The 26,009-nt window shown below is 33.6% G+C and overlaps 2 protein-coding genes across 8 annotated transcripts in view; one reads left to right on the plus strand and one right to left on the minus strand.

The window, feature by feature from the left end:
• Positions 1 to 90: 90 nt before the first annotated feature.
• Positions 91 to 25,036, minus strand: LOC108738345 (probable cytochrome P450 49a1). 5 transcript variants are annotated; one of them, XM_018471730.1, is made up of 9 exons: positions 24,843 to 25,036; positions 24,640 to 24,780; positions 3,413 to 3,590; positions 3,058 to 3,247; positions 2,731 to 2,954; positions 2,453 to 2,645; positions 1,454 to 1,832; positions 706 to 906; positions 91 to 653 (listed from the first exon to the last, which is right to left on the minus strand). In XM_018471730.1, exons 3-9 carry the CDS (start codon positions 3,510 to 3,512, stop codon positions 537 to 539), a joined length of 1,404 nt encoding a protein of 467 aa, XP_018327232.1. In that variant the 5' UTR covers positions 3,513 to 3,590; positions 24,640 to 24,780; positions 24,843 to 25,036; the 3' UTR covers positions 91 to 536. The 5 variants fall into 5 exon arrangements, with proteins under 5 accessions (XP_018327232.1, XP_018327235.1, XP_018327234.1 ...); XM_018471733.1 differs by lacking the exons at positions 24,640 to 24,780; positions 24,843 to 25,036 and adding an exon at positions 4,582 to 4,671 and having other exon boundaries at positions 3,413 to 3,472; positions 3,535 to 3,590; XM_018471732.1 differs by lacking the exons at positions 24,640 to 24,780; positions 24,843 to 25,036 and adding an exon at positions 9,133 to 9,566.
• Positions 4,730 to 26,009, plus strand: part of LOC108738344 (calpain-C) — a 42,167-nt gene continuing 20,887 nt past the window's right edge. The window contains exons 1-2 of one of the 3 annotated variants that reach the window (XM_018471725.1): positions 4,730 to 5,044; positions 21,035 to 21,175. In XM_018471725.1, the coding sequence (XP_018327227.1) occupies positions 21,038 to 21,175 (138 nt within the window). In that variant the 5' untranslated portion in view covers positions 4,730 to 5,044; positions 21,035 to 21,037. Of the gene's footprint in view, positions 5,045 to 17,152; positions 17,280 to 21,034; positions 21,176 to 26,009 lie in introns of those variants that run through there. The other 2 variants (XM_018471728.1, XM_018471726.1) reach the window with 2 other exon arrangements.

Raw genomic sequence — 26,009 nt, forward strand, 5'->3', positions numbered from 1 at the left:
TTACTTAAAATAGTTCAATAACAAATGAAGTTGGTCTTCTAAAAAAATCACCTTTCTACTGCATATTTTTCTTTTTCATAGATGCCCGACTAAAAATGAGCGACAATAGCAATGGCATGATAAAAATTAAGACACAATTGCCTGAAAGGTTTCAATTAGTTCAGGTCTTGTAAAACACCACATGCGTAGTATTTAGAATTTTTTACTACTGCAAATATATAGATTTAGGAAACTGATTTCAGGCAAAAGTGTTCTAGAAATTGAGTTTTCCAAGTAAAATAAGTGAAAAGTGTTAATCATTGTCTCGCAAGCTTTAATGAAATTTTATTGTACAAAATTTAAATATCAGATTGAAATGTAAATATCAAATTGTATATCGAAATATAATTATTATTAAATATGTATGATTGCAAATTGAGAATAAATATTTAGCAATTTGTATTAAGCCTTTCTTTTATTAATCACTGTGATTTATTCATTAATGATACTTAAGATATTCTCCAAAATTAAACATGCATAAGGAATTCAAAAATGAATTATAGTTTTAAGTCCAGAAATTGTATATTTATTGGTCTATCTGGAATTCTGTTCATACGATATATCATACCAATTTCTGGACTTTCGAGGGAAGTAATTTCAAAATTAAGTAGAACCTGAAATTTTACCTAGGGTTTTATCAATTTTTTTTATTCGATTGTTACTTACGTTCTTTAATAAAGTAATCATTTCTTGCTCAGCCAGTCGTCTTCCGGGACACATCCTGGGTCCATATCCGAAAGGGAGGGAAGCAAATGGATGAATATTTCGTCTATGATCCCTAAGCCACCTTTCAGGTACGTAGGACTTCGGATTATCGAAATACTTTGCATCAGTCGAAGTTATTGACGAAAACGCTGTTACTAACGTCTAAAACCATTAATAAATTTACTACAAAATTAGTATTTTATCAACGGAATTAATTTCATAAATTAGTTACAAAATAAGTACCTACATTTACTACTGTTATATTTATGTAGAAGAAATGTATCAGACATTTATGAAGAGAAATCACGTTATAGCTCAATAAAATAAAGAAGCACAAAGAAAGCTAGGTCACTGTTTTTATATTCTTCAATGGTTGGAATTATTCATAATGGGGATAAGAAGGTATGAACTGAGATGTACAAAAACTTTATGAGATTTGCAAATCATATTTCTGGCGAACAATTTAGTACGGTTTAAAAGAACAATAAAACGAAAAGGAACCGTGTTGAAATGCCATACATACAACTAATTTTCTCTAAAATTCCTGTCTATATTTTAATATAAATAAACCGTACTGGTGATGACTAATTAACCCGGGTTAACGAAACAATTTACTCAAATTGCTCCTACAAAAACTAAAGCAATTAAGACAAATAATTTTAGGAATAATTGTGAGTTACCTGTATTGGTAACTATATAGTGTACCTACCCCAGAAGGTACCTCAAATCCCTCAATTACAGTATCATTGGCCAAAAATCTACTATTAGCTCCAGCTGTAGGTTTCAGTCTTAATGTTTCCTTTAAACAAGCTTTCAAATATTTATATTCTTGTTGAGACTGTAAAACTTCTTCTCTTGCTCTAGATTGTGCTTTTTTATTGTGGGCCAAATAATGCAAAGTTAAAGCAAGGGTTGCAGAGGTAGCATCAAGCCCTCCCAAAAATATCTCGAGGGCTACCATTATTATATCATTCCAATTCATAGCTTTGTTGTTTAATAACGAATACATGAAAGGATTCTGCTTCAGAAGAGTTTCAGGATCTTTCTGCTGTTGGTGTTTCATGTCTTCGAGAGTATCCTTTATTACTCTAAAGATTTTTAAGAAAGGGGCATTTTAGTAGATACGCCAAACATTGTTTAGCAGATAAGTAAATAAATAAATTGTTATCGATTAGTTAGATAATAAGACTAAAAACGGGAAGCATTTTGCAATGAATAAAACGAAGCATATTATAATACGTTGCCAACCAAACCCGATTTCGGTTTTGTCTAAATGAGATCCTAGTTTGTCTGAAGAGTGACAGGATAAACTCCAAACTTTTGTCTAGGCCAAAATCAAATAAGGGTAACAATAACCTACCCTTCAAGGGATGCGTAACGTTAAAAGGAAAGGAGAAATTATTAAATAATTGAGTTATGGTTAGTTGATGCCTGATGCCTGATGGCTGAAACATTTCAGAATAAACTAGTTTGGACTATGATAAACTAGTTTGGTCTTAAAAGTATCTCTTGTAGAACTTTTTGACTAACGTATTCGAAGCAAATGGAGGCTTAAAATAAATCTAATGTATTGTCTTTCGTGTTCATATAATGGCCCCATTGAATTTGTAAAGGTAATCCAATTTGTTATTCAAATCACTTTCAAGTGCAACATTACAATGCAGAGCGCATCAGAAATATATCACGAAGTCATGAGAGGCACACTTACCCGTATATTGTTTCGTGAGAGAACTCTAACTGTTTGTAAGCATTGGTTTTGTACAGTTTCCAAATAGGAGGCCCTATAAATGTTTTGTATAATCCGTCCATGAATCCAATGCTGGCTTTTATTATTTGTTCTGTTTCTACTGTGTTTTCAAGTAGACAGTGAAATCGTTTTCCGGGTGAAGTAATTGAAATTGCTAAAAGAAGACTCGGTTAACATTTTTCTTAATTATTTTAGTGGATTGAAGCCTCTTATCAATAATTTCTTATAAACTAATTCACCTTCAATTGAAAATTTCAGCAAGTGTTTATACAAGTCTTCCATTGTTCTGTTTTCTGTTCGATGTTTCTTAATATAATCTACAAAAGTCGAAGCTATAGCGTCGTGTTTAGCTTGATAAGATTGTACCAAATTTTTCTTCAAAAGCGGCAAGACATAACTTCTAAATCGGTACCACTCTTTACCATTTCCGGGTACTATTCCAATACTATTGAAGGCCTCTTTCCTGAAATAAAAGTTATTTATGGAATATAGAGAAACTCATTATGCGCCTAATTACTTTTTATTTACATTGTTTTAATTATGTTCAATAATGGTTTGTAACCAACCTGTAATGTAACAATGCGGGAAATGGTGGACGAGAAGGTAATTTACCCTCATTTCTAAATAAAATTTCCGTATGATCTGCGTCAGTTGTAATAACCATATCAGTTCCACCTAATCTGAGCCTAAATATGGGTCCTAGTATCTCTTTTAAATCCTCGACAGCTTCAGACAGCCTCTCCGACTTATATTTTCCTAAATTTCCCTTTTTTAATAATCTCATACATTCAGGATTCAGAAAATTATACACATAGTTAAGAAATAAAGATGACAGAAATACCAGAAATGGTATTTGCAGTTAAAAGATGGTATTTATTTTAATGAAATTCTAAATTAATTATAATAAATGCCAGTCTGTACCTCCAGGAAGAAACAAATACGCGTGTCCAATAATCGGCCATGTTGGTAAAGTTGGTAATTCTTTAAAAGATTTTATGGAAGAAATACATTTGGTAGTCATATCTACGATTACAATTAATTACCATGTGCTCTCTATTAAATTCGTCCAAGAAGTTTTTTACAATTTGATTTGAGACATCTGCAAAAGTCAGTTTAGGTTTTATTATTTGTTAAATGAAAACTTTTATAGTTTTAATTTAAGTCAAATAATAGTATTTACTTAAATACTTCTCCAAAAAATTGTAAGTACTATAAAGGACACCGTTAGATCCTTACGGAAAATGGCCCTCTTTGAAACATTGGATTCTGGTAGCTCTCACCGTGTAGATCAAAAGTTTCAATGGGCCTAAGTTGTAAAAACTAATCTTTGACGTCACTGACGACCTTACGATGATGATGATTTATATTAATGCAATATTAGAATTCAAAATATCAAAGAGTTTAACAGAGGGCCATTTTCCTTAAGGATAAAGCGGGGTCCTTCCCATCTGCATGTATAATAAAATCAATTTTATACATCAGTATTTCCAAGCTAATGAAAAGATATTGTAATGAGGAAGTGGACAGTATACTTTGGAAGCATTTATGTAACATTTAGGCATCGGTAGAGTCTAATGCAAATAAAAAAGTTAACTAAATAATGTGTAGTTAAATCCTTTTTCAGGAACTGGACTAAGTTCTCTATAGTCCCTAAAGAAGGTAACTTTGTTACTGAAATTTCTTCGGACGCTTATAGTGTCGTGTTTTGGTGTTGGGGTTTGATCCATTCATACATATAATATGTCTCCTACTGTATCGCCAAAGTTTTTTGACAACGGAAAAAGTTTGAAAAAATTCCTTCAAAATAAATTATAATTTAATCAGCTTAATATTGATTATTTTATAATCGGATAATTTGTGCGTTACTAATACAAATTGTTGTCGCCGAAAGTGGTCCAATAAATGTATAGCTATCCAGCAGGTGGACTTGGCACTCACCTACCACTTCCTGCGGAAAGTAAAACAAACGTTTTCACGATCAAATAGTATTCCGAATTAGCTCAATTAGATCAACTATGTTCGCGGTTTCATTCGTTCCTTCCGTTTGGAAAGTGTCCAGCAGCGCAACAATAAATAATTATTGTACTTACACACATAAAAATATACCATGTAAATATATACACATGTACTCATTCGCACGTGGTGTTGTTTGTTGGTAAAACTTGGTTCGACTGGTGGAGGTAACTTTCTAAACTTTTGCTTCGCGTTTATCGGCTTCAGCGGCTAAGACAGTCACTTGCTCGCAGCGACGGTACTCAGTGCGCAGTGTTACTTAAGGCTCGGTTTTGTTCGGAACTCGCGAGTATTTTGCACGTGTCGCGAATGCCCTTAAGCCTCTAATCGAATGAACGCGAATGCTATGCAAATCTTGGTGGTGACCATTGTTACACAAACGGCGGTGATTTAATTTTTTTCTTCTTTTTATTGAATAAAACATACTATGTAAAGTAAGCAGAAGAACGGCACCTCATTATTAATAGTGAGTGGTGGTGTTTTTTAAATTTAACTTGGAGTAGCAACAACCTATAACTTATTTACGGAATTTTAGAAGACGTAAGTGTGTTTAGATAAATTTAAAATACTAATATTTGATTAATAAGATGTGGACTAAGGATATTTGCACATAAAAATTGATTTAGTGCGATAAAAACGGTTTTTATAGCCAAGTAGAAACAATTGGTTCACATTTGAATTAAATGTGTAGGCACTTTATTAAAACTGCACTAGTTTAAACACTTCCGCATTCACGTGTCTACATATGCGTATCCTTCGTAAAAAATATTTATTTATTATCTGTTATTTTAATACTATTTCATAATGTAAATGAATTTTTATAACTTTTACAACAAGATTTGATACTTGTTGTTTTCGTATTAAAAAGCAATTTGTAATGTGCTCCTATGTTCTATTGGATATCTTTCTTGATAAAATATAAGGTTTTAAAAAATTTAGAAGCAAATTATAAAAATACTTTAGACAAGTTAATTTGAATGCTGTTTATACAAATTAATGTAAATAAATTAAAAAAGCATTTGTCTCTTAATTGGGTGACTACGTCCTACTTGTAGCTCTATCCGGCTAAATCGACGATAAATAACAGTGTAGTTTTGAACGAAGCAAACAAAAATGTGGCTTTATATGCGTAGTTTTGTCTCTTGTGTTTAATCCAAAAATAAATTAGTATCTAGCAATTTTTGCGCAATTTATATTTAAAATTATTCATATAAAACGAATTATCCTAGAACATGCAAATAAACTTTACATTAAAGTAAATATACTATTAGTTGTAAGTAAAAACCGAAGAAATTCTTTATTAGATTTGAACAAAGTCTAACTACATATTTTTCAAAATGTAATGTTGCCCTTTGATGTCTTCATATACCTAATAGATAATTCCTCACTGGAAATCATTTAAACGCTGCTGCGCGTCCTGATAAGAAAACAATTAACAAGTCCTTTCGTACTTTTATAGCCTACATAAATGTCTTTGTACTCATGGTGGGTTGTTAACGCAAATCTTTGCTATTTATGACCTAATAAAATACCTAACTGCTTCAGCAGGTCTTTCACTGGTCGCATAAATTTTCAGTAAAAACATTACCCAAAAATAAAACGCTGCTGTTCATTGGACTGCAAATCAATATTAACAAGACAAAGTTATCGTTTTCTTTAGTTACATTGTTGAAATAGATAACGCGACAGATAAGTTTTATGCGACATAAAAATGCTAGTTTGTACGATACTGATACTAATCACAATTTTTAAAAATTTTCGCAAGAGCGCCTGCTTTGGGTATATTATTACACGAATGGACGCAGCACTGATAGTGACTGCAACAAATGCAATTTTGTCGAATTTAGAAGGGTGTTTTTGAAATAAGTAGCAAGCTTGCAGGAGGTGATAAGAAACTATAAAATAAGAAAATTCAGGAAATGTTTAGTAGTGCGAAAGTCTACTGTTTTCGAGAAAAACGTATTTGAAAGTAGTTAAAAGCCAATCTGGCCCTGGCAGGATCACGCAGGGAAATACAACATTGCAACGCCGCATTCAATCAGCTGCAGCATCCGTATGGTTCGAGTATTTGTTTTGTATTTGTGTTCTTAAAACTTAATTAGTTATTCCACAACCGTCTTGTTTACATTTTTCATCGATGTAGTTGCTTAATTGTTATTGCAATTTCTCTATACTTTGTCAATTCACGCTCAGGGCCGGCTTCAAATGTAATTTTGTCGAATTTAAAAGGGTGTTTTTGAAATAAGTAGCAAGCTTGCAGGAGGTGATAGGAAACTATAAAACAGGAAAATTCAGGAAATGTTTAGTAGTGCGAATGTCTACTGTTTTCGAGAAAAACGTATTTGGAAGTAGTTAAAAGCCAATCCTGCCCTGGTAGGATCACGCAGGGAAATACGACATTGCAACGCCGCATTCAATCAGCTGCAGCATCCGTATGGTTCGAGTATTTTTTTTGTATTTGTGTTCTTAAAACTTAGTTAGTTGTTCCACAACCGTCTTTTTACATTTTTCATCCATGTAGTTGCTTAATTGTTATCGCAATTTCTCTATACTTTGTCAATTCACGCCCAGGGCCGGCTTCGGATTGCAACTCCGTCTGGTTTTCTTACAAATTTTCATGCTGCTTTACTCGTCATGCGATTCCCTATTGCATGTAGTCAACACCCTCTAAAGCTTGCTAATTATTTCAGAAACACGCTGTATAAAAGCATTTGTGTTGGTGATATTTACACAAAGACAGTTTAACTTTCTGGTAATTAAAACATTAAGAGGGTTTAAAACTATAATTGAGTATTCTCAAACGTTACTAATTTATTATAAGACAGCTAGAACATTATTATAACGGACAAATTAAAATGTTTTCGCTTATTTGCATACAATCTAATCATACTTATATCTACAATAGTGTAACACGATTATAGAATAATTCAAAAAATGGATAACCCTAAAGAAATACTTTTTAAAGAAAAGCCTGGCCTTCTATTTTACAGTGAATGTAGTCGAGCAGCTTGAATGCTTACTCACTACTTAAAATGCTTAATTGATAACAATTCCACAGTTACGTTTACAAGTTTTATTGAAAAATCAATTAGAAAACAAATGAAAACCACATTCTATGCACACGTAATACCTACTTCCGTTCTCAATAACGTTAGTTCATGGCAAATGTGAATGAAATGAAATGAAATCAAACTTTCCTTGATCGACAAAATGAGGTAACGTGAAGACTTACTTATTATTTTTGATTTTATTAGTAAGTCATATTCTGAGTTTTACGATATTAAAAGAACAACGAAAAGAAGTAATTCAATTGTGGTAATATTATTGAAATATTTACTTCACGGCACGAACGGTTCGTATCTGTTCTTTCGTAAGGGGCAAACAAATGGGAACGTATGTAATGCAGCATACAAAGTTAGTTGTGACTTACGTTCACCCTATTTGATTATTTTCTCTGTTACGAGTGAGCTGAATGTGTTTTTGACATTACTTACTTGATTAGTTAGCGTAGATTATGTAAACGACGTAAACAATATTACAGCAATTTGTCTGTATCTATAAATTTTATTTAAATTGGCACCGTGCTCGCAAACAGAGGGTGGTTTTTTATTAATTTGCTTGTGATGGCCACAAATATTACCTACTTATAATACAGTTTCCATATATTTCAAGCTTTTTTCTATGAATCTATCTAAGAACTAAAAAATCTTATATAACTAATTGTCCTCGTTTGCATTATCTAGCCGTGGGTTTTAAGACGTGATCATTATGGATCATTCAATCATTCCATTACTTTCACAACATTCATTGCTTATAAGTTATACCATTAATAATTGCCCACGTATTTCCTGCAAACTGTCTTTAGAAGTTGAACTTCGATAAAAAGGTAATTTACAAGTTGCTTTATAAGTGCGGCCACGTCTGGACATCGCCTTTAGATAGGTCTGTTCATCTCTAATTAGTTACGTAGGAGTTCCCGTTAATATTGGGCAGACTGGAGAACAGTAATTAATCATCACATTAAATAACCATTTTCTTTTTTTTTCTTGTAATCTGCATTTACTGTTGTGATGCACAAAATATGTGGCCGATGTCGTTAATCCTCGTGTTGCATCACGCAAAAACTATTGGCTAGATTTTGAGTAACTCTTTAGACGGTCAGTCTTTATCTCCAATAAAAATTATCACGATATTCCCGTTTAATATTAAGCTATTAAAGTTTTCATCGATCCTCAACCATCGCAATTACGCGTGTTCTATTGTCACTGTGGAGGACAAGAGACGAGGTGCTTGTGCGAGGGAAGAGGAAGAAGTTTCTACTTCTACCTCAACGTAAAGTACACGCCTGCTGCGTATATGATGCTCTGCATAACCACATTTTGAATCGATTTTTGGACGGGGCTTGATTATTTGGTTTGAAGGCATTACACATTTTTATTCACATTCGCAAAAATACAACTCTTTATTAATCTCTTGTAAATTTATTACAAATTTCTTAAGTTTAGCAATGTCATGCTTAATTTCGTTTAATTTTCGTAATTATCTGAACAACTTTAATGGTAGTTCATATTATATTTATTACAGCGTGAAATTGCTAATACTTAATTTGGTTTTACCGCCAATATTACCTTAACAGTATAAGTTACGTAGTCATATGAAAGAGAGAGACAACTAAAGAATGAGCGATTAATTTTTCTAGTTTAAGTAAAAAGGCAGTCGTCCTTTGAAATGTTGCTATGATATAGATTCCGTTGACCCCAAGGAAAGGTCTCGGTTGCGACTACATGGTCGCTAAAACGTCACCAACATAGGTCCCCAAGGACGTCAACGTCGTTCCTTGCGATCAGATGGTGTGGAAGACAACCAGCAAGCTCAAGCATACGCATACGCATACTTAACAAGATGTTTATAAGGAGCTCGTCTCATATTAACTTTACAAGTAAAATCTGTATTTGCCAAGACTGGGTTCTGTCTACTCTTATTGTCGTAACGAACTTCTGGCATGCTAAAAAAGTAAAATGAAGACAATGTGGTACTTAAAAGAAGAATTGTCTACACAAAGACATTAAAAACATAACGAATTGTTTTTTATTTTTCTGGGAATTACAGAACGAATTTGAAGGAATTTATAAGAAAACACTTTTTAAGAATATGATTTTCTACAAGATTGTCTGAGGATGGAATATTCTAGATGGGTACTTTATGATTTTCTTTTAATCTATTGTACAAGAAATATGGAAAAATTCGTTCTGTAAAGATATAAATAATTGTTAAAATTCATAGAAATTAAACTACAAATCAATAAAATATAAGTAAATTGGTAATAAGTACTTTATTAATTAATATAAATAAAATTGAAGTGTCTGCCTATAATATTGAAACAACTTCTGTAAAAATTATTCCAAAGTGAATTTACTTAGTTTAACATTATATCATTATACTTTTGTGTGAACAAGTAAGAAACTAAAACAAATTAAGTGTCTGAAAAGAAAATATATATTAGAAATATTCAGTCTGAAGTAATTTTACTACCATTTGAATAATCTCTATCGCTAACGAGTGTTTAAGAGACCTGCATTATCAAGGAGTCGAAAATTACAATATTTCTGAAGATTCATTTAATTTATTTATGCACAACGAGCGCACATGGACGATATAGGTACTACATGCAAAATAGATAAATCATTTAACGGATAAGGATTACTGAAGTTCTTCAGAATATCAATCGACAGGCTGAATTATCAATGAACAGAATATTCTATCAGGTTTTCAAGAAATCGTTGCTTTTGAATACTAATCATTTTTATGTAAAAGAAAAGGTTGAATATCTAAGAGAAAGAGAGAGGCAGGAAGTAACTGATAGTCTTATGGAATTAAAAATGTGTTTTATTCGGTAAATAAAAAAGTGTGAACTATTATTTTTTTATTTTCATTTGTTTCTCTTCTTTATATGTTAATGTAGGAATATAAGTGAAGATGGGGGACAAGATGAAATTATTTAACAAACATCAACTTACTTCTATGCTCGCGAACGGTTAATTTAGAAATTCGAAGGTTGTTAAAGGTGCATGTTTGGAGCACGGCATTGTACGGGTGCGAAACCTGGACAGTGGGCGCAGCGGAAAAGAAAAGGTTAGAAGCGTTCGTAATGTGGTGGTATAGGCGGATGATGAGGATATCGTGGGTAGAAATGGTTAGAAATGAAGAGGTATCGGAAAGAATAGGAAAACAGAGGACTCTATGGAAGTCAATTAAAAATAGGCGAGATAGGTTGGTAGGACACCTTCTTAGGCATGAAGGTCTAGTCAGAGACATATTAGAGGCAGAAACAGGAGTTAAGAGGGGTAGAGGTAGACCTAGATTAGATTACTGTTCGCAAATAGTTAAGGATGTGGACTGTTCTAATTTTAGGGAAATGCGAAGTTTAGCTCAGGATAGGAAAGAGTGGAGGTACGTGTCCAACCAGTCTTAGGACTGACGACCTTATGATGATGATGATATCTTTTGAGGCAGAAAAATGAAATTTTATTAGTTTGTGCAAAATCCAATGCTTAATAGTACGTTTACTTTTTAAATTCGTGATGCATAACTTATTTAGAATTTTATTTTATTGTCGCATTTATTTTATGATTGTCACTTCAGTCTAATTGAATTAATTAATTTTGTGTGACATGTACGTACTTATTCTGTATACCTACCTAAGTGAGAAGGAAACTCTATATAGACTAGACATTTAATTTAATTAAATAATCATTCATCTGTTTTTATTTTCCGCGTAAAATGCAGATTTTTTAAACAACGTCACAAGAATGCAAGGCCAATCAAGCAACTTACCTTGCATACAAATATTAACTCGATTTGTCGCTACATGTTATATATTACAAATAGATGTAAATGAAATACCATGTGCGGAAAATTAAGAGTTTTGGTTAAATAAAAGCCATAAATAATATTAGAGACTTAGATTTTTACAAATAAAACTTTTAATGATCAGAAAACGAAACGTGTTCCAATACTCTCTGCATCTTTTATATTGAACGTATCATACATAGAGGTAAGGTAAATAGTGCAGCGATCTCCTCTGTTGATACAATTTTCTGGAACCAGCTGTCTATTAAAACAATTAATTAAAGAAAGAAAGAAATATCAGGCGTAGTTTGACAAATTGTAATTTTATTAAAAAAAAAATTAATTTTTAAGATTAAATAAGTACAAGGGAAGATTAAGATTAAGTTTTGTATGATTAAAAGTGATAAACCAGATTGTGACGTCGTAACGCACTATGTAGATCAAGTATTAACATTCACTTTATTGTAAATTGCTTCGTATTAAATCATTCATTTTTACTGTAAGTATACATACATGAATATGTATTTGCAATTAAGTACCATTTGCAATATAAGTAGCTTATAGCACAGAACAGTTGGCACATACGAAATAACCAATTGAAACATCTTTTTTATTTGGATATCAGAATTTCGTAACACTTTAAACTAAAGCATTTAGTTACCTACATGTATTGCATACTATGTTTATAAAATCTTAGTTGGCCTAAAAAGTAACACTTAGCAAGTAGAGCACCAAAACATTTAGCCAATATTAACTAGCATATGGTGCAAATTTGCATTTAGTTTTGGCTGAATTTTGTCACAACTAATTATTCAACTATTATCTAAAATCGCACACAGGTTTCATATTAGTGAAAATTTATAATAAGGGAATCTAACCATTTCAAATGAGATATTTTTGTTACTTTTGGTTTTTATAATCATTTACCTCAATGTAAATTTATATCATTGTTTACTTCTCTTGCTTGTGAACTATTTATATATGTATATTTGTGTGTATTAATTGTCATTTATCAACTATCTATGTCGGTAGATATCATATGGTGATGGAAGTTTCTAAATATTTCCGGAAACGTTCCGAAAGTTTCTTTTATCGTGCAAGGTTTGACATGGCTTGTTCGCCTATGATTTATGACTCTAAAACTAATAAGTTTTTTACGGTAACATTGTTACTTTTGGTTTTTATAATGATTTATCTCAATGTAAATTTATATCATTGTTTATTTCTCTTGCTTGTGAACTATTTACATATGTATATTTGTGTGTATTAATTGTCATTTATCAACTATCTATGTCGGTAGATATCCTATGGTGATGGAAGTTTCTAAATATTTCCGGAAACGTTCCGAAAGTTTCTTTTATCGTGCAAGCTTTGACATGACTTGTTTGCCTATGATTTATGACTCTAAAACTAATAAGTTTCTTACGGTAAAATACAAAAAAAAATGTAGTAAACAAGAAACTATTTATGAAACACTTTGACATTTTTGATAGTAGTTAATAAGAAATATTAATATGAAAATTCAGTGGTCAGAACATTGGTGCGTAAAGCCAAAGGTCCCGGGTTCGATTCCCGGTGAGGATGTGACAAGAGCAACATATTTTCCTTCATAAGCCTGAGGTAGTTTATAGTGAATAAAACATTGAAAAATGAATTTTCATATTAAAGAAAGTGTTTGCTTGCATCGTACTCTGTAAAAATAAAAAAGTATTGGGTATTTTCTCGTCCTCAGTAACGTACCCCAAAAAATTTCTGCAAAATCCACTAAGATTAAGGGCTAATACAAAATATTTAGTTATTCACATTTAACAAAATCCTTTAATCTTTTCTTCAATCCTCAATATTCTATTGAGACGTATCTGTCCGAATCCAGAGATTTAGAATTAAAAATGGTTTTATATTATATAAGTCACACTGTATACCTACTGCATATATAAATATAATTTATGAGCAGATATAATACACTGAATTTTCTGATTCTTATGATTTTTTAGTTTTCGAAACTGAATAAACAATTATGTCGCGATATTGAAAAGCTTTACATAGAAATCCTGAAGAAATCTGCTGTAAAACATTAGTAGTTAATAAAAAATAATCCTAAAGTCTACATTGAAATTTTAAAATCATCTGGTCAACACGTTCAACATCCTTTCCGTACCAATCCTGATCACCATGCATCCAGTTATCTAAAATTACGTAAGATAAGGTTCACCGTGATGTAATCTACAACTGTCTCGATTCGTTTATGTGTGTACCGTGTATATGTATATGGTATTGTTCTTGTTTCGCACAGCCGAAGCTTTGGTTCAGAATTTTCGTTTCACAACAGTTCTTTTTTCTTGAGTCGCCAATGAGAAAAACACGACGACCTTCGTCCAAAGCGTAGACCATGAGAATTGAAATGGAGATAAAGAGTTATTAGCCGATGGCGAAACGTGTATATTCTTTACAGAAACAATAACAAGCAATCGAAAATTTGTGAGAAATAGTTTCGAAATTAAAAATTGGTAGATACATGACAAAGCAAGCCGTAAAGTTGTAATAAAAACAACAAAAGTGAGAACGTAAAGAAAACTCGTGCAACAATTTGTTGACAAATTTCTTTTTTAATTCTCTAGAAACGAATCAGTGGATTTTCACTAATTTTCAGTGAATAGTAACGATATTTAAATGATTTAGAATAGCTGGGGTCAAATTTACATGCATCAGTTGTGGACACTTCAATGTTAGATCAAGAAAGAAACCTAGAAAAACGCAGAAAATACTGTTGAAACTCGTATTATCTATTTATGTACCCTATATATTTTCCTGGTCATAGTTAAATGATTAAACAACATTGAAGTGTTGGTTTGTAACTTAACGAAATTACCAAATGTTGATCGCAATTTCGAACTTACACAGAAGTTGCTCCATCACTTCGTCGCTTCGTAAGTAAATGACAATATACGAGGGTGGATTGATAAGTTTCCGGCCTAACCAAGAGATGACACCACTAGGCCTACCTTGAGGTGACATTCTATAGTACCATCCTTGGATAGCTTGTAGCTATAGTTTCAGCCCGATCTCCTTGCTAGTGTAGGTTTGACAGCACGCTGAACAAGACGCCTCTGTGGTTTTCGTAAAAATGGAAAAGCAGGAAAATCGTGCTGTCATCAAATACTTTTATTTGAAGGGGTTAACGCCGAAGGAAATTAAAAAAGAGATGGACTCAACACTGGGGACATCCTCCCCGTCATATTCAACCGTTAAGCAGTGGGTTTCCGAGTTTAAAAAGGGTCGTGTGAGCACCTCTGATGGGCCTCGCTCAGGACGCCCCGTTGAGGTCACAACTCCAGATATGATCGAAAAAATTCATCAAATAGTGCTGGGAGACCGCAGATTGAAAGTGCGTGAGATAGCTGAGACCTGTAAGATGTCATATGAACGTGTGCAACATATTTTGCACCAACATTTGCATATGGAAAAGCTCTGTGCAAGATGGGTGCCGCGTTTGCTAACAGTCGACCAAAAATTGATTCGAAAAAACATTTCTACCGCAAATTTGTCATTGTATAAGCGTAATCCAAGCGAATTTTTGCGTCGATTCGTAACCGTTGACGAAACGTGGGTCCACCACTACACTCCTGAAACCAAAGAACAGTCTAAACAGTGGATTGGACCAGGGGAACCAACTCCAAAGAAGGCAAAAACAATTTTTTCGGCGAACAAGGTTATGGCTACTGTTTTTTGGGATGCAAGAGGTATTATATACATTGATTACCTTGCAAAGGGTAATACTATCACTGGTCAATACTACGCAGACTTATTGCAACGTTTGAGCCACGAGGTGAAAATTAAACGACCTCATCTGGCGAAGAAAAAAATCTTGTTTCATCACGATAACGCACCAGCGCACACGTCAATCGTTGCGACGGCTAAAATCAACGATCTAAAGTTTGAATTGATGCCGCACCCTCCTTACTCTCCAGACCTAGCCCCGAGTGACTATTTTCTGTTCCCTAATCTCAAAAAATGGCTTGGCGGTAAGAGATTTGCGGACAATGAAGAAGTAATCGAAGCTGTAAATGGTTATTTTGAGGAGCTTGACGAATCAGTCTATAGAGATGGCATTAATAGACTGGAACACCGCTATGAGAAATGTATCAGCCTTGGAGGAGATTATGTTGAGAAATAAAAAAAAAAAATTTTTAAAAACCTTGTTTTTCTTGGTCAGGCCGGAAACTTATCAATCCACCCTCGTATACTTACTGTCTATTTAATGGACTAAAAATCAATACCATATCAAACTCTGAAGAAGTCAAGAGCGTTAAAAAACATCCCAATGAGTACCGAAGAAAAGAATTATATTTATTTATTTATAGAACGATTCGTTGAAAAGTTCCGTATTCTCAACCATGTGTGATTGAAATATAGTTAGTAATCTTCACATTATTACCGGAAAAGTTATATTACCGTTATTAAAGTTGATTTAGAGCGGTGGAAATCAGATTTACATGCATTCGCTATGGAGACTTCAACGTTACATCAAGACGGAAACCCAGGAAAACAATTTAATAAGAAATGAAATTCGTACCTATTATTATGTTACTCTGGTCATAGATAACGGATTGAAAATCAGAACCATTTTAATCTCAATAGACGCCAGGAGGTAACAATTAGACACAAGTTTTTTAAGTATTTGTCCAGAGCTTTAATTCCAAAAACTGTCTAAGCGCTTATTAGTTTTTGAGCTGAAGAATGTGATGTCCTGAAACCTTAATGGACCATATAAGTACTTATAAGAATTTTTTAAATTAAATTTTCGTTATATGAGGGTGAATATCAATTACATACAGCATTAAATTCTATCTAGCACTACACTAGCAGCTACCTCGTTCTAATATTGTTAGCATATTCCAACAGACAGACTGTCTTTGGAATTACAATGGCGGCTGTCAATTTTGTGAGGTTAGGTACATGTGCCTAATCGATATATTTTGATTTTAAAATATGACCTCTGTTACATAATGAACTGCTTAGTCTATTTGGTGCATTATGTGTATGCTACTAATGTATTTTACAATCAACAGTAGCTTATATATGCAAATAAAAATGTACCTAGTTAAATGGCGGTAAAATAACGTTCATAATACGTCTGTCCATCAATGAGGCACAAAATAATTCGAAATTTTCTAAAATGCACTCGTTATATGCGTTGAAAACGGACTTTTAACTTATTGAATCGGTCAGTCCGTTACATTTATGACGGCTAATGTATTCCGTCGTGTCCTACATATTAGGTATGCCGTCCCAGAAATCGCCGATTTCATCTTTAACTTTGAATTCTCGCGACAGGTTTGTATGTACACTACGTAAAAATTGTGTAAAAATCACAGATGCTTTCTTAAAAGCTTAAAAGTAACACCTGTTATTAATTAAGGAAGAAAACAGGAATATGAATTGTAATTTACGATTAGATTAAAAAATGTTGTCGAGTCGGTTTAAGAAGGCGAAGTCGGTAGTAAATTATTAACAAAGAGAGAACTGTTTTACAATCGTCTTTGACATATCTTATCACTATTTATATGCGATGTCCTTTACTAAAAGAAAATGTCGTTTTATGTTGCAAGGTATGCTGAATAAGGTAAATGACAGCGTTGTTTTCGCCCAATAAAATTTATTGGCGATGTTGCCTTCCGAAATTGACCCGCATGAATTTCGTCACTTATGATTAAATTAATAAAAATGTCATTAAGGATCTGTATTCGAATAATATTTCATTTTTGTAACATAAAAAAATAACGCTTATCCATTGAAAATGTGGTTCTATTTCAATTGAAATGATAATTGATTCTGCAAGAGCCGTACAGCATTCTGGCAATTTCCTGGTTACTAACCTTTGACTTCTACCAGCTACAACATCCACAACAGTGCAAACATCTATCAGGTGAGCCGTGTAGTAAAATAGGCACACCTTTGTTGTCGTTTAAAAGTTTAAATATACATTATCAAGGGCACTTGAAGAAAGCGGAAAGAATTAACCGACATCATTTGTGAGTTTCTAACTGTATTAACAACCGGACTTTGACAGCTGATCAAAAAGGAATTCGAGGATACTATTTTTCTCTCATTTTTGTTTTGTTTTCGATAATCGATCACTTTTGGTAAAAAAACTTGTAGATTGAGAAGTCTAAAATCATTTGTGAGTTAAGAAAGATTTGAAATACCTTCAGTAAAGACACCTGATCGCATAATATAAACAGCTGGACCACCGCATGAGATTAAGAAATTAAACCTACGCTTATAGTAACGAATGTCATTGCTATTGTATCTTTGCGGAAGGAATCTTATGACGGCCATCAGTTTCTTCTGAAGAAACTGACAGCATGAGCAGCGAAACGTCAGGTAAAACTAACCGACTACGTTGGAACCCGGAAAAATTAAGTTTTATAGTTTAGGTATCGGCCATTCTAAAGATCAGAATGCAATCTCGAACTATTGGCGCTAAATTTTTTTTATATAATAATATAACTTTGTTTGCGTTTACATAAAACAATCTTAACTAATACACAAAAATAATTCAAAGTGGTCTGTATTCTGTCGAAATTGCCGGATGCTGATCGCGATTTCGATCTTTTTGGATCTCATCAGCGCGTCGCAGGCAGCTCCGACAGAACACAGGCCAACTTTTACCTTCTGCCTTAACAGTGCGTTTTAGAAAATACTACAAATGGCGCAGTAAACGCCATCTGTAGTACGATGCTACATTTTAGGATTACGTATTCTTAAACAAGGTCCATTTAAATTAGAAGTGGTCTGTATTCAGTCGAAACTGCCAGACGCGGATCGCGATTTCGATCTTTTTGGATCTCATCAGTGCGTCGCAGGCAGCGATTATGGTAACGTGCCTACCACGTTGAGGTGAGCTACGCCGGGATTCGTTTCAGCAAGTAGATATCCATATATTTAAATGGACCTTGTTGAAGCATACGTAATCCTAAAATGTAGCATCGTACTATAGATGGCGTTTATTGCGCCATTTGTAGTATTTTCTACAAAAATAATAGTTTCGGAATAAATCGTTTGGTATGCAAAAACGGTTTAACTGTTGCTGTAAACAGTAGTTCTCACTATTAGGAAAGCGAAATTGTTTTCGAAACAATTGTTTCCTTTCTACATCATGGCAAGTTGTTGTAAGATAACAAATTGCACATCTCAGAGTGGCGAAAATTTGTCAGACACGATTGTAATCGTTTGGTAATTAGGCTATACTTAGGTATGAACCTACAGTAGTTTCAGTTAGTGTTTCTGAGCAAATTACAGCTATTGTAAAATAGCGACCTTATCAGTTAGAGGGAAATTGAAATAAAAAAGCAACAAAATCGATTATAAGCAATAAAAATGTCTACGATAAAAATGTAGCAATTGTGATCGTAAAAATTTCAAGATTATAAACTATAATACCCACGCATAACTAAAAAGAAAATTAATGAAGAAATTATTTTAAAATCTTACAGATAATCTTTAAAGAAATTGTTACATTTTGCAATATAATATTTTTCGATTATGTGCGTTTATTTCTATTATGTTATTAAAACAATTCTCTAGTTTGTTTTCTCCAATATGAAAATCAAAATATTCTTATTGTGAATTTAATTATCATCTTGATTCTACTCAAAGATTATTTGCAAATTCCAATAAAGTAAATGAGTTATTCGTCGAATTTTTGAATACTGGAAGTTAATTTAAGTAAAAAATCTGCTCCTCTTCAATTAACTAGTCATTATGATGACTTTAATTGCGATAGGGGAAGTATTTAAAAGGACGTAAGTTAGCCTATCGCGAGCTTCTCATTATCTTCATAGGTCATCGCTCTTTAAGGTCATTCCAGTCCATCAACTACTACATGCTCATTTTTCCCAACAGCAGCAGCAGCTTCCACAATTTACTGTTACTATCTAAGTATCTTCTAATCCAGTTCCGTCATTTCTTTATCGTTGTAATTAGTGTTTCATACACACGTATAAAGGCATTAAATTTTGCTTCATTTTTTACTGGTGACGCACATCGAACACATTTTTTAGAACCTGTAGCTTGAATTATCGCACATCATTAAATTTTGCCTGAAAATGTTTTTGGTCTTGGATATAAAGTCATATGGAAAGCCTTACAATCAGAGCCCTCTTAGGCCAAATCGGAGCTCATGGCCCCAACGTAAACATACAGAAAAAATCTATATCAAAGTCAACCCCCCTTAAACACAAGATTTTTTTAATTTCACCTGGGTTAGAGGATAATCTAGGGGCTCTGGGATCAAGCCCAGTAAGCCCATGCGAAAAGATGGGACTGCTTACAATCACCTGGAGATTTCTGCACCACGTGATAAAGAATGAAAATTCCAGTTCAAAAGTTCTGTGTCATTTTTTACTGCAATCTTTTATTAGAACAAAAAAAATATTTTTTCTTAAAAATAGATATGAGTATGATCCATTGCAGCCCTTATTACCTATCTACACTGTAGCTGGTTACATAACTTGCTTAAATTTAGAGATGGGTTAAGAAGCGACTGACCCGGACAACAGAGTCAAAGCCGCTGGAATTTGGGGGGATGCCAAAGATCAACATTAATTTTAAATTTTATAAAGGAAAATGATTTTTATTGTTACTTTTATTCTGCATTCTTAATAGAGTCACTACACACGATATTTCTTCTGTTGTTATTACTCATGGTACAGGTACCTATATTCAATTTTCCATTATTTTGGCATTTTGATGACCTCTATTTCCATTTAGGGGTGAATTCAGGAGTTAAGAAATATGTATTATTGTATTGTAACGCTTTTCCTGATTGCTTGTAGGCCAAGCATAACGTTTTCTTAATGTTCTGGCGACTGCAAATCACTGGTAATAGTTTTAATTAAGTTAATCATATCTTAAACTACCGGTTAGATAACCAAGCCATAATTTTATCATAGGGCCTAAATCATGCGCAACCAGCAACCGGTACTTAAGTACTCGAACACGTTTGTACGAGTGCATTAACATCTAATATGTTGCAGCCAACTGAAATAGGTACAACATACCGAGAACTAGATAATGGATCCTGAAATAGGAAAATACTTTCCCTACATAATCGTTTACAACGTCGCGCGTGCCTTCATATGCCGTATACTGTAATTCTCCTAAACCCAAGCTTATTATTACGCTAGGAGTAAATCGGGTACGAAATTGAAAACTATACCCACGTATAGCTGTGTGAACATGGCTTATACTGTTGACTTCTCTCTGCATGACAACTTAATTGAGATTAATAACAATTTACAATGTTCAAACTAATAAAGTGAATCGCCAATGGTAAATTTTGTCGATTGACCTGACCTCTACTTGATGAAGGTTCATGGTACATAAGGCGATGAGGCCAAAGATTAATAATTGGTCAGTTAGAAATACATAAATTGATCCTTTCTTTAACGTATAAATTTACCCTTTCTCCAACGCATAAATTGACCTTTTAGCGAACAAAACAATACAGTCTTGGTCTTGTTCGTTTGGTTTTGGTCTTGCTAGTATAAAAACAGTCTGCAAGACCATCACTAACCCTTACATAAACTACGAAATTTGAATGGTACTATACATACACACATATTGTACATATATTATGAAAAGTAACCCATTTCGTTAAATGTTTTTCATTGTTTTCAGGGAATGAGTGATTACGAACGCATAAGGCGTTCGTGCTTGAAGCGTGGTGAGCTTTGGGAAGATCCAGATTTTCCTGCAACACAATCTTCTGTTTTTTACCATCAGACTCCTCCTTTTCAATTTACATGGAAACGACCAAAGGTAAAAGATATTTTAGATAATTTATTAAACTAATTTTCAATCATGGTGGTTTCAACTTTTCATTTCACTGACTAAAGAAAACTTTATAATTACAATCTAGCAGGAATTAACAACTGGCATAAAAAACATTTATCATTTTTATCTTATCATCGTCGTCATTCCTAAAACTGGTTGGACACACACCTCCACTCTTTCCTAACCTGAACTAATCTTCGCAATTCGCTAAAACTAGAACAACCCCCATCTTTAACTATTTGCGAACAATAGTCTAATCTAGGTCTACCTTTACCCCTCCTAACTCCCGTTTCTGCCTCTGGTATGTCTCTGACTAGACCTTCATGCCTGAGAAGGTATCCTACCAACCTATCTCACCTATTTCTTATTGACTTTTATAGAGTCCTCTGTTCTCCTATTCTTTCTAATACCTTTTCATTTCAAGTATTTGACTGTATAATATTCCCAAAATCTGCCTACTTTCATGTTCTATTATACCTTGATATATGACTAGCCCGTTTTACTGATGCCATGTGTTAAACATTTCATAAATATTTACGTTAACACATCAAAGTAGCAAAACCTAACTACACAATACACTAATATTCATTAATTACCGTAACACCGGATGCAATTGGCTAAGGTGCTTTTAACAATTAATGATTAAGTGCCATCATGTTTTGACCATTAAACATGAGTCGTTATGAAATACTACAGTTATCTACATAGGCCAAGACAACGAGTTTTTAATTTTAGAGGAAACAAATCTGAAAATGTTTTTGGTCTTGGATATAAAGTCATATGGAAAGCCTTACAATCAGAGCCCTCTTAGGCCAAATCGGAGCTCATGGCCCCAACGTAAACATACAGAAAAAATCTATATCAAAGTCAACCCCCCTTAAACACAAGATTTTTTTAATTTCACCTGGGTTAGAGGATAATCTAGGGGCTCTGGGATCAAGCCCAGTAAGCCCATGCGAAAAGATGGGACTGCTTACAATCACCTGGAGATTTNGAAACTTATCAATCCACCCTCGTAGCTTTTTCTTAGTATAGCATGGCTACCCTCCTATGATATGATAAAGATTGTATATATATATTTCTCAAAATATCATCAACCGAGCGGAATGGCCCAGAGGTCTAGAGTCTAGACCTTGCTTAGCATTCGAGAGGACGCCGGTTCGATTCCGGCTCCGTCTGTCTGCGTCCAAGTTTTTCTGTGGTTCCCTTGGATCACCTAGGCAAATGTTGGGGCAGTAATATTCCACAGATAATATTTCATTATCTTCTGTCTTCATTTCGTCCGTCTCATCTTTCTCGCCCGAACCATCACCCACCCATTCCCACGATTCCTGAAAGCAGTCTGAAGAGGGTCTTCCGGCATAGTACGTTGTAAATATATTTAATTTAACTAAAATATATATCAATATGTATAGGAATTAATCTCAATATAGGAATGAAATAACGATTCTGAATACCTACTATAACATATTCCAAATGTATTTGACGACACTCTTTGTTTTTATTTAAGAATTTTCGTTTCTGTTGTAATAAATAAACTTCTAATATACGTAATATTTAAATTTTCTTTCCGATATTTCGCCTGGGCTGCGGTAGATGTTTAGAAAGGGTGAGAACTTGAGCCGCACCCCTAGGAAAACGTCCCCAAGGTTACTGCGATCTAAACATTTATCCGAAACGACAGAAACAAAATTGTAAGGATTAGATACGATCCATAAGCTTGGAAAACTTATATTTAATATATTGGCTATTAAACTATAATTTTGTAAATATTTGTATGTATCTTTGTTTGTCTATCAAAGAAAGATTGAACTCACTTTTATGTACATGCATGTGAAAAATAAAAACGGATTCTAAAAAATAAACATAAATTAATAAATTAGGAAGAAAACGTAAAACCTTAATCAATAGTAATTTTTCGATGAATTTGTGTCTTCTCTGCTCAGAATCTTTGAAACACCAAATTGTTAACTATATAACTAGTAATAGGAAATGATGCTTTGTAATGTGTAGTCATACGTGGTCATCATTGAGTAACAACTTCTATTCGTCATTTATACATTATCATCAAAACTATGCACCATGCATTTATTTAAAGATAAATTTGGTATTGGTTTGTTTCACAACAATCTCAATTATTATTTAATGACTCATGGTCTATTCAATATCATACCCACATTTTTCTCACGTTTCAAAGGACCTTGGTTGTTTCTTAATACCTACCATACGTACAAGCTCAATAACTGTACGTTGTAGTACTACGTATCATCTAACAACCTTCGAATTTCTAGTTTAATTACGTTAATTAGGTATATATTTTATTGTAATTACAATGGAATATGATCCTAAATCGACTCCACATTATTTACTGGTGTAAACAGTAAGGATATTAGGAATGAAATCGCTATTTTTTACAGTTCCTTGATTCCTTTTCAGTGCAACAAGCTAATATTATACATACGAGGGTGGATTGATAAGTTTCCGGCCTAACCAAGAGATGACGCCACTAGGCCTACCTTGAGGTGACATTCTATAGTACCATCCTTGGATAGCTTGTAGCTATAGTTTCAGCCNAATCAGTCTATAGAGATGGCATTAATAGACTGGAACACCGCTATGAGAAATGTATCAGCCTTGGAGGAGATTATGTTGAGAAATAAAAAAAAAAAAATTTTAAAAACCTTGTTTTTCTTGGTCAGGCCGGAAACTTATCAATCCACCCTCGTATATCTACCTTTACCAATCTTAACTCCTGTTTCTGCCTCTAATATGTCTCTATAGCAAGGGTCGACAAATAATTTTAAGTAGGATCTGGATACTTTTGAAAATTTTTATAAAAGTCCAGGAAAATCGTATTCCTTCCTTTAAAAAAGCTCAAACATACTTTGTTACTTGAGTAATTTACTTTCAGAAAAATTTTAACGGTCATTTGTCATCATAAGGAAAACACTAATTAAAAATATGTTTAAATTAATTACTTTCTTCGGGGACTGAAGATAACATTCTTAGCAATAGTAGAATGAAGATTCGGGCTGTAGGGCCGTGGTCTAAGTGAACTATTCCGTCCAGACGTTTCGTCATCTACTGCGGCTGACATCCTCAGTGGTGGTGCTTTGTTGACAACGTGAACGTAGATTATATCTCGAAGTCTCGACAGCGGATCTACGTTCACGTTGTCAACTCACTACCACCACTGAGGATGTCAGCCGCAGTAGCTGACGAAACGTCTGGACGGAATAGTTCACTTAAACCACTGCCCTATAGCCCGAATCTTCATTCTACTATGGATTCCGGCCGTGAAAGCCTTTGTTCTTATATTCTCAGCAATGCCTGAAGAAGGTAATTCTGTTACCAAAAAGTACTTTAAACGTTAAAGTGTCGCATTTTCACCTTGAGCTTTGGGCAATTACATTTGTAGATGCTTTTAATAAAATAAATATTTACTTAACTGGTTTATCAATAAATAATTAGCGTTAAAGTTGTGCTAATTTTTAACCATCAATTTCAAGTTGTAACTCTTCTTATAATATACATACAATTAACCCATACGACTGTGTTGATGTTTAAACGTGCAGAGTTGTTGAAGTATCCTTTAATTTAAGGACCCATTAATTTAACTGTCCGTTTTTAAATTGGGTACATGAGAACTTACATTTTACATGGTCACAATTCCTGTTTTGTCGCAATTATTTACCAAACTAAATCATTACATTCTGAAACGTGAACACACCAAGGCACAAAAACCAGAGACATATTTTAAGAAGTTTCACTATAAATAAAAGTAACGTTTTTCTTTTACGTAAAATTTACGTAAAAAACACAAACAACATTTCACGACCGAACCAGTTAAATTACTAAAATATGTATAACAGAAATTTATTCGTGGGTTCTTTACCTCTCCAACATAATCGTTAAAATCGTTTTTCTTGTCAGACATCTGGCTCAAATCCGGTTAGCAAAAACAAAGAACTGATAAGGATAACCTACTTAGTTTTAGGAATTAATACACAATATGACACACCTACATACGATTCTTGATTGAGTTTTGACGAAGAAAAGAGGAGGCATTTTTTTAGTATATACAAACTAAGTATCACTCTTCTATCTTTGTAACTCATCCCTACATTTTTAAGTATATTTAACATCTTGTCTCATTTAACATTGTCAAAAGCTTTTTCTAAATCTACATCCTGAAAGCAGTCTGAAGAGGGTCTTCCGGCATAGTCCGGACGGACTGCCCGCCCACCAGCATTACTGGCTGGTGGGAATGAAACACCCAAAGGTTTTTTAATATCATCATCACCATAAGGTCGTCAGTCCTAAAGCTGATTAGACACGACTCTCCACTTTTTCGTAGCCTGAGCAAGAAACTAGAATATCCCACATCCTTAACTGTTTGTGAACAGTAATCTTATGTACGAGGGTGGATTGATAAGTTTCCGGCCTAACCAAGAGATGACGCCACTAGGCCTACCTTGAGGTGACATTCTATAGTACCATCCTTGGATAGCTTGTAGCTATAGTTTCAGCCCGATCTCCTTGCTAGTGTAGGTTTGACNAATTCTAGTTAAGATTTTTGACGCATGGGAAGTTAAGCTAATTGTTCTAAATGTCTCGCACCTATCCGCGCCCCTCTTTTTAGGTAATGTTACTACTACGTTCCATTTATAATCCTCTGGGAATTTTTCTCGTCTTGTAAATGTGACTAACTAGCATAAACATATGATCTGTAACCTCATGTCCTGCATGTTTTAGAATTTCCCCCTGTATCCCATCTACACCTGGCGCCTTATTATTCTTTAAGTTTTTTAATGCTACA

The sequence above is a fragment of the Agrilus planipennis genome, unplaced genomic scaffold (genome assembly GCF_000699045.2).
Source record: "Agrilus planipennis isolate EAB-ADULT unplaced genomic scaffold, Apla_2.0 scaffold131, whole genome shotgun sequence".
NCBI lineage: Eukaryota > Metazoa > Arthropoda > Insecta > Coleoptera > Buprestidae > Agrilus > Agrilus planipennis.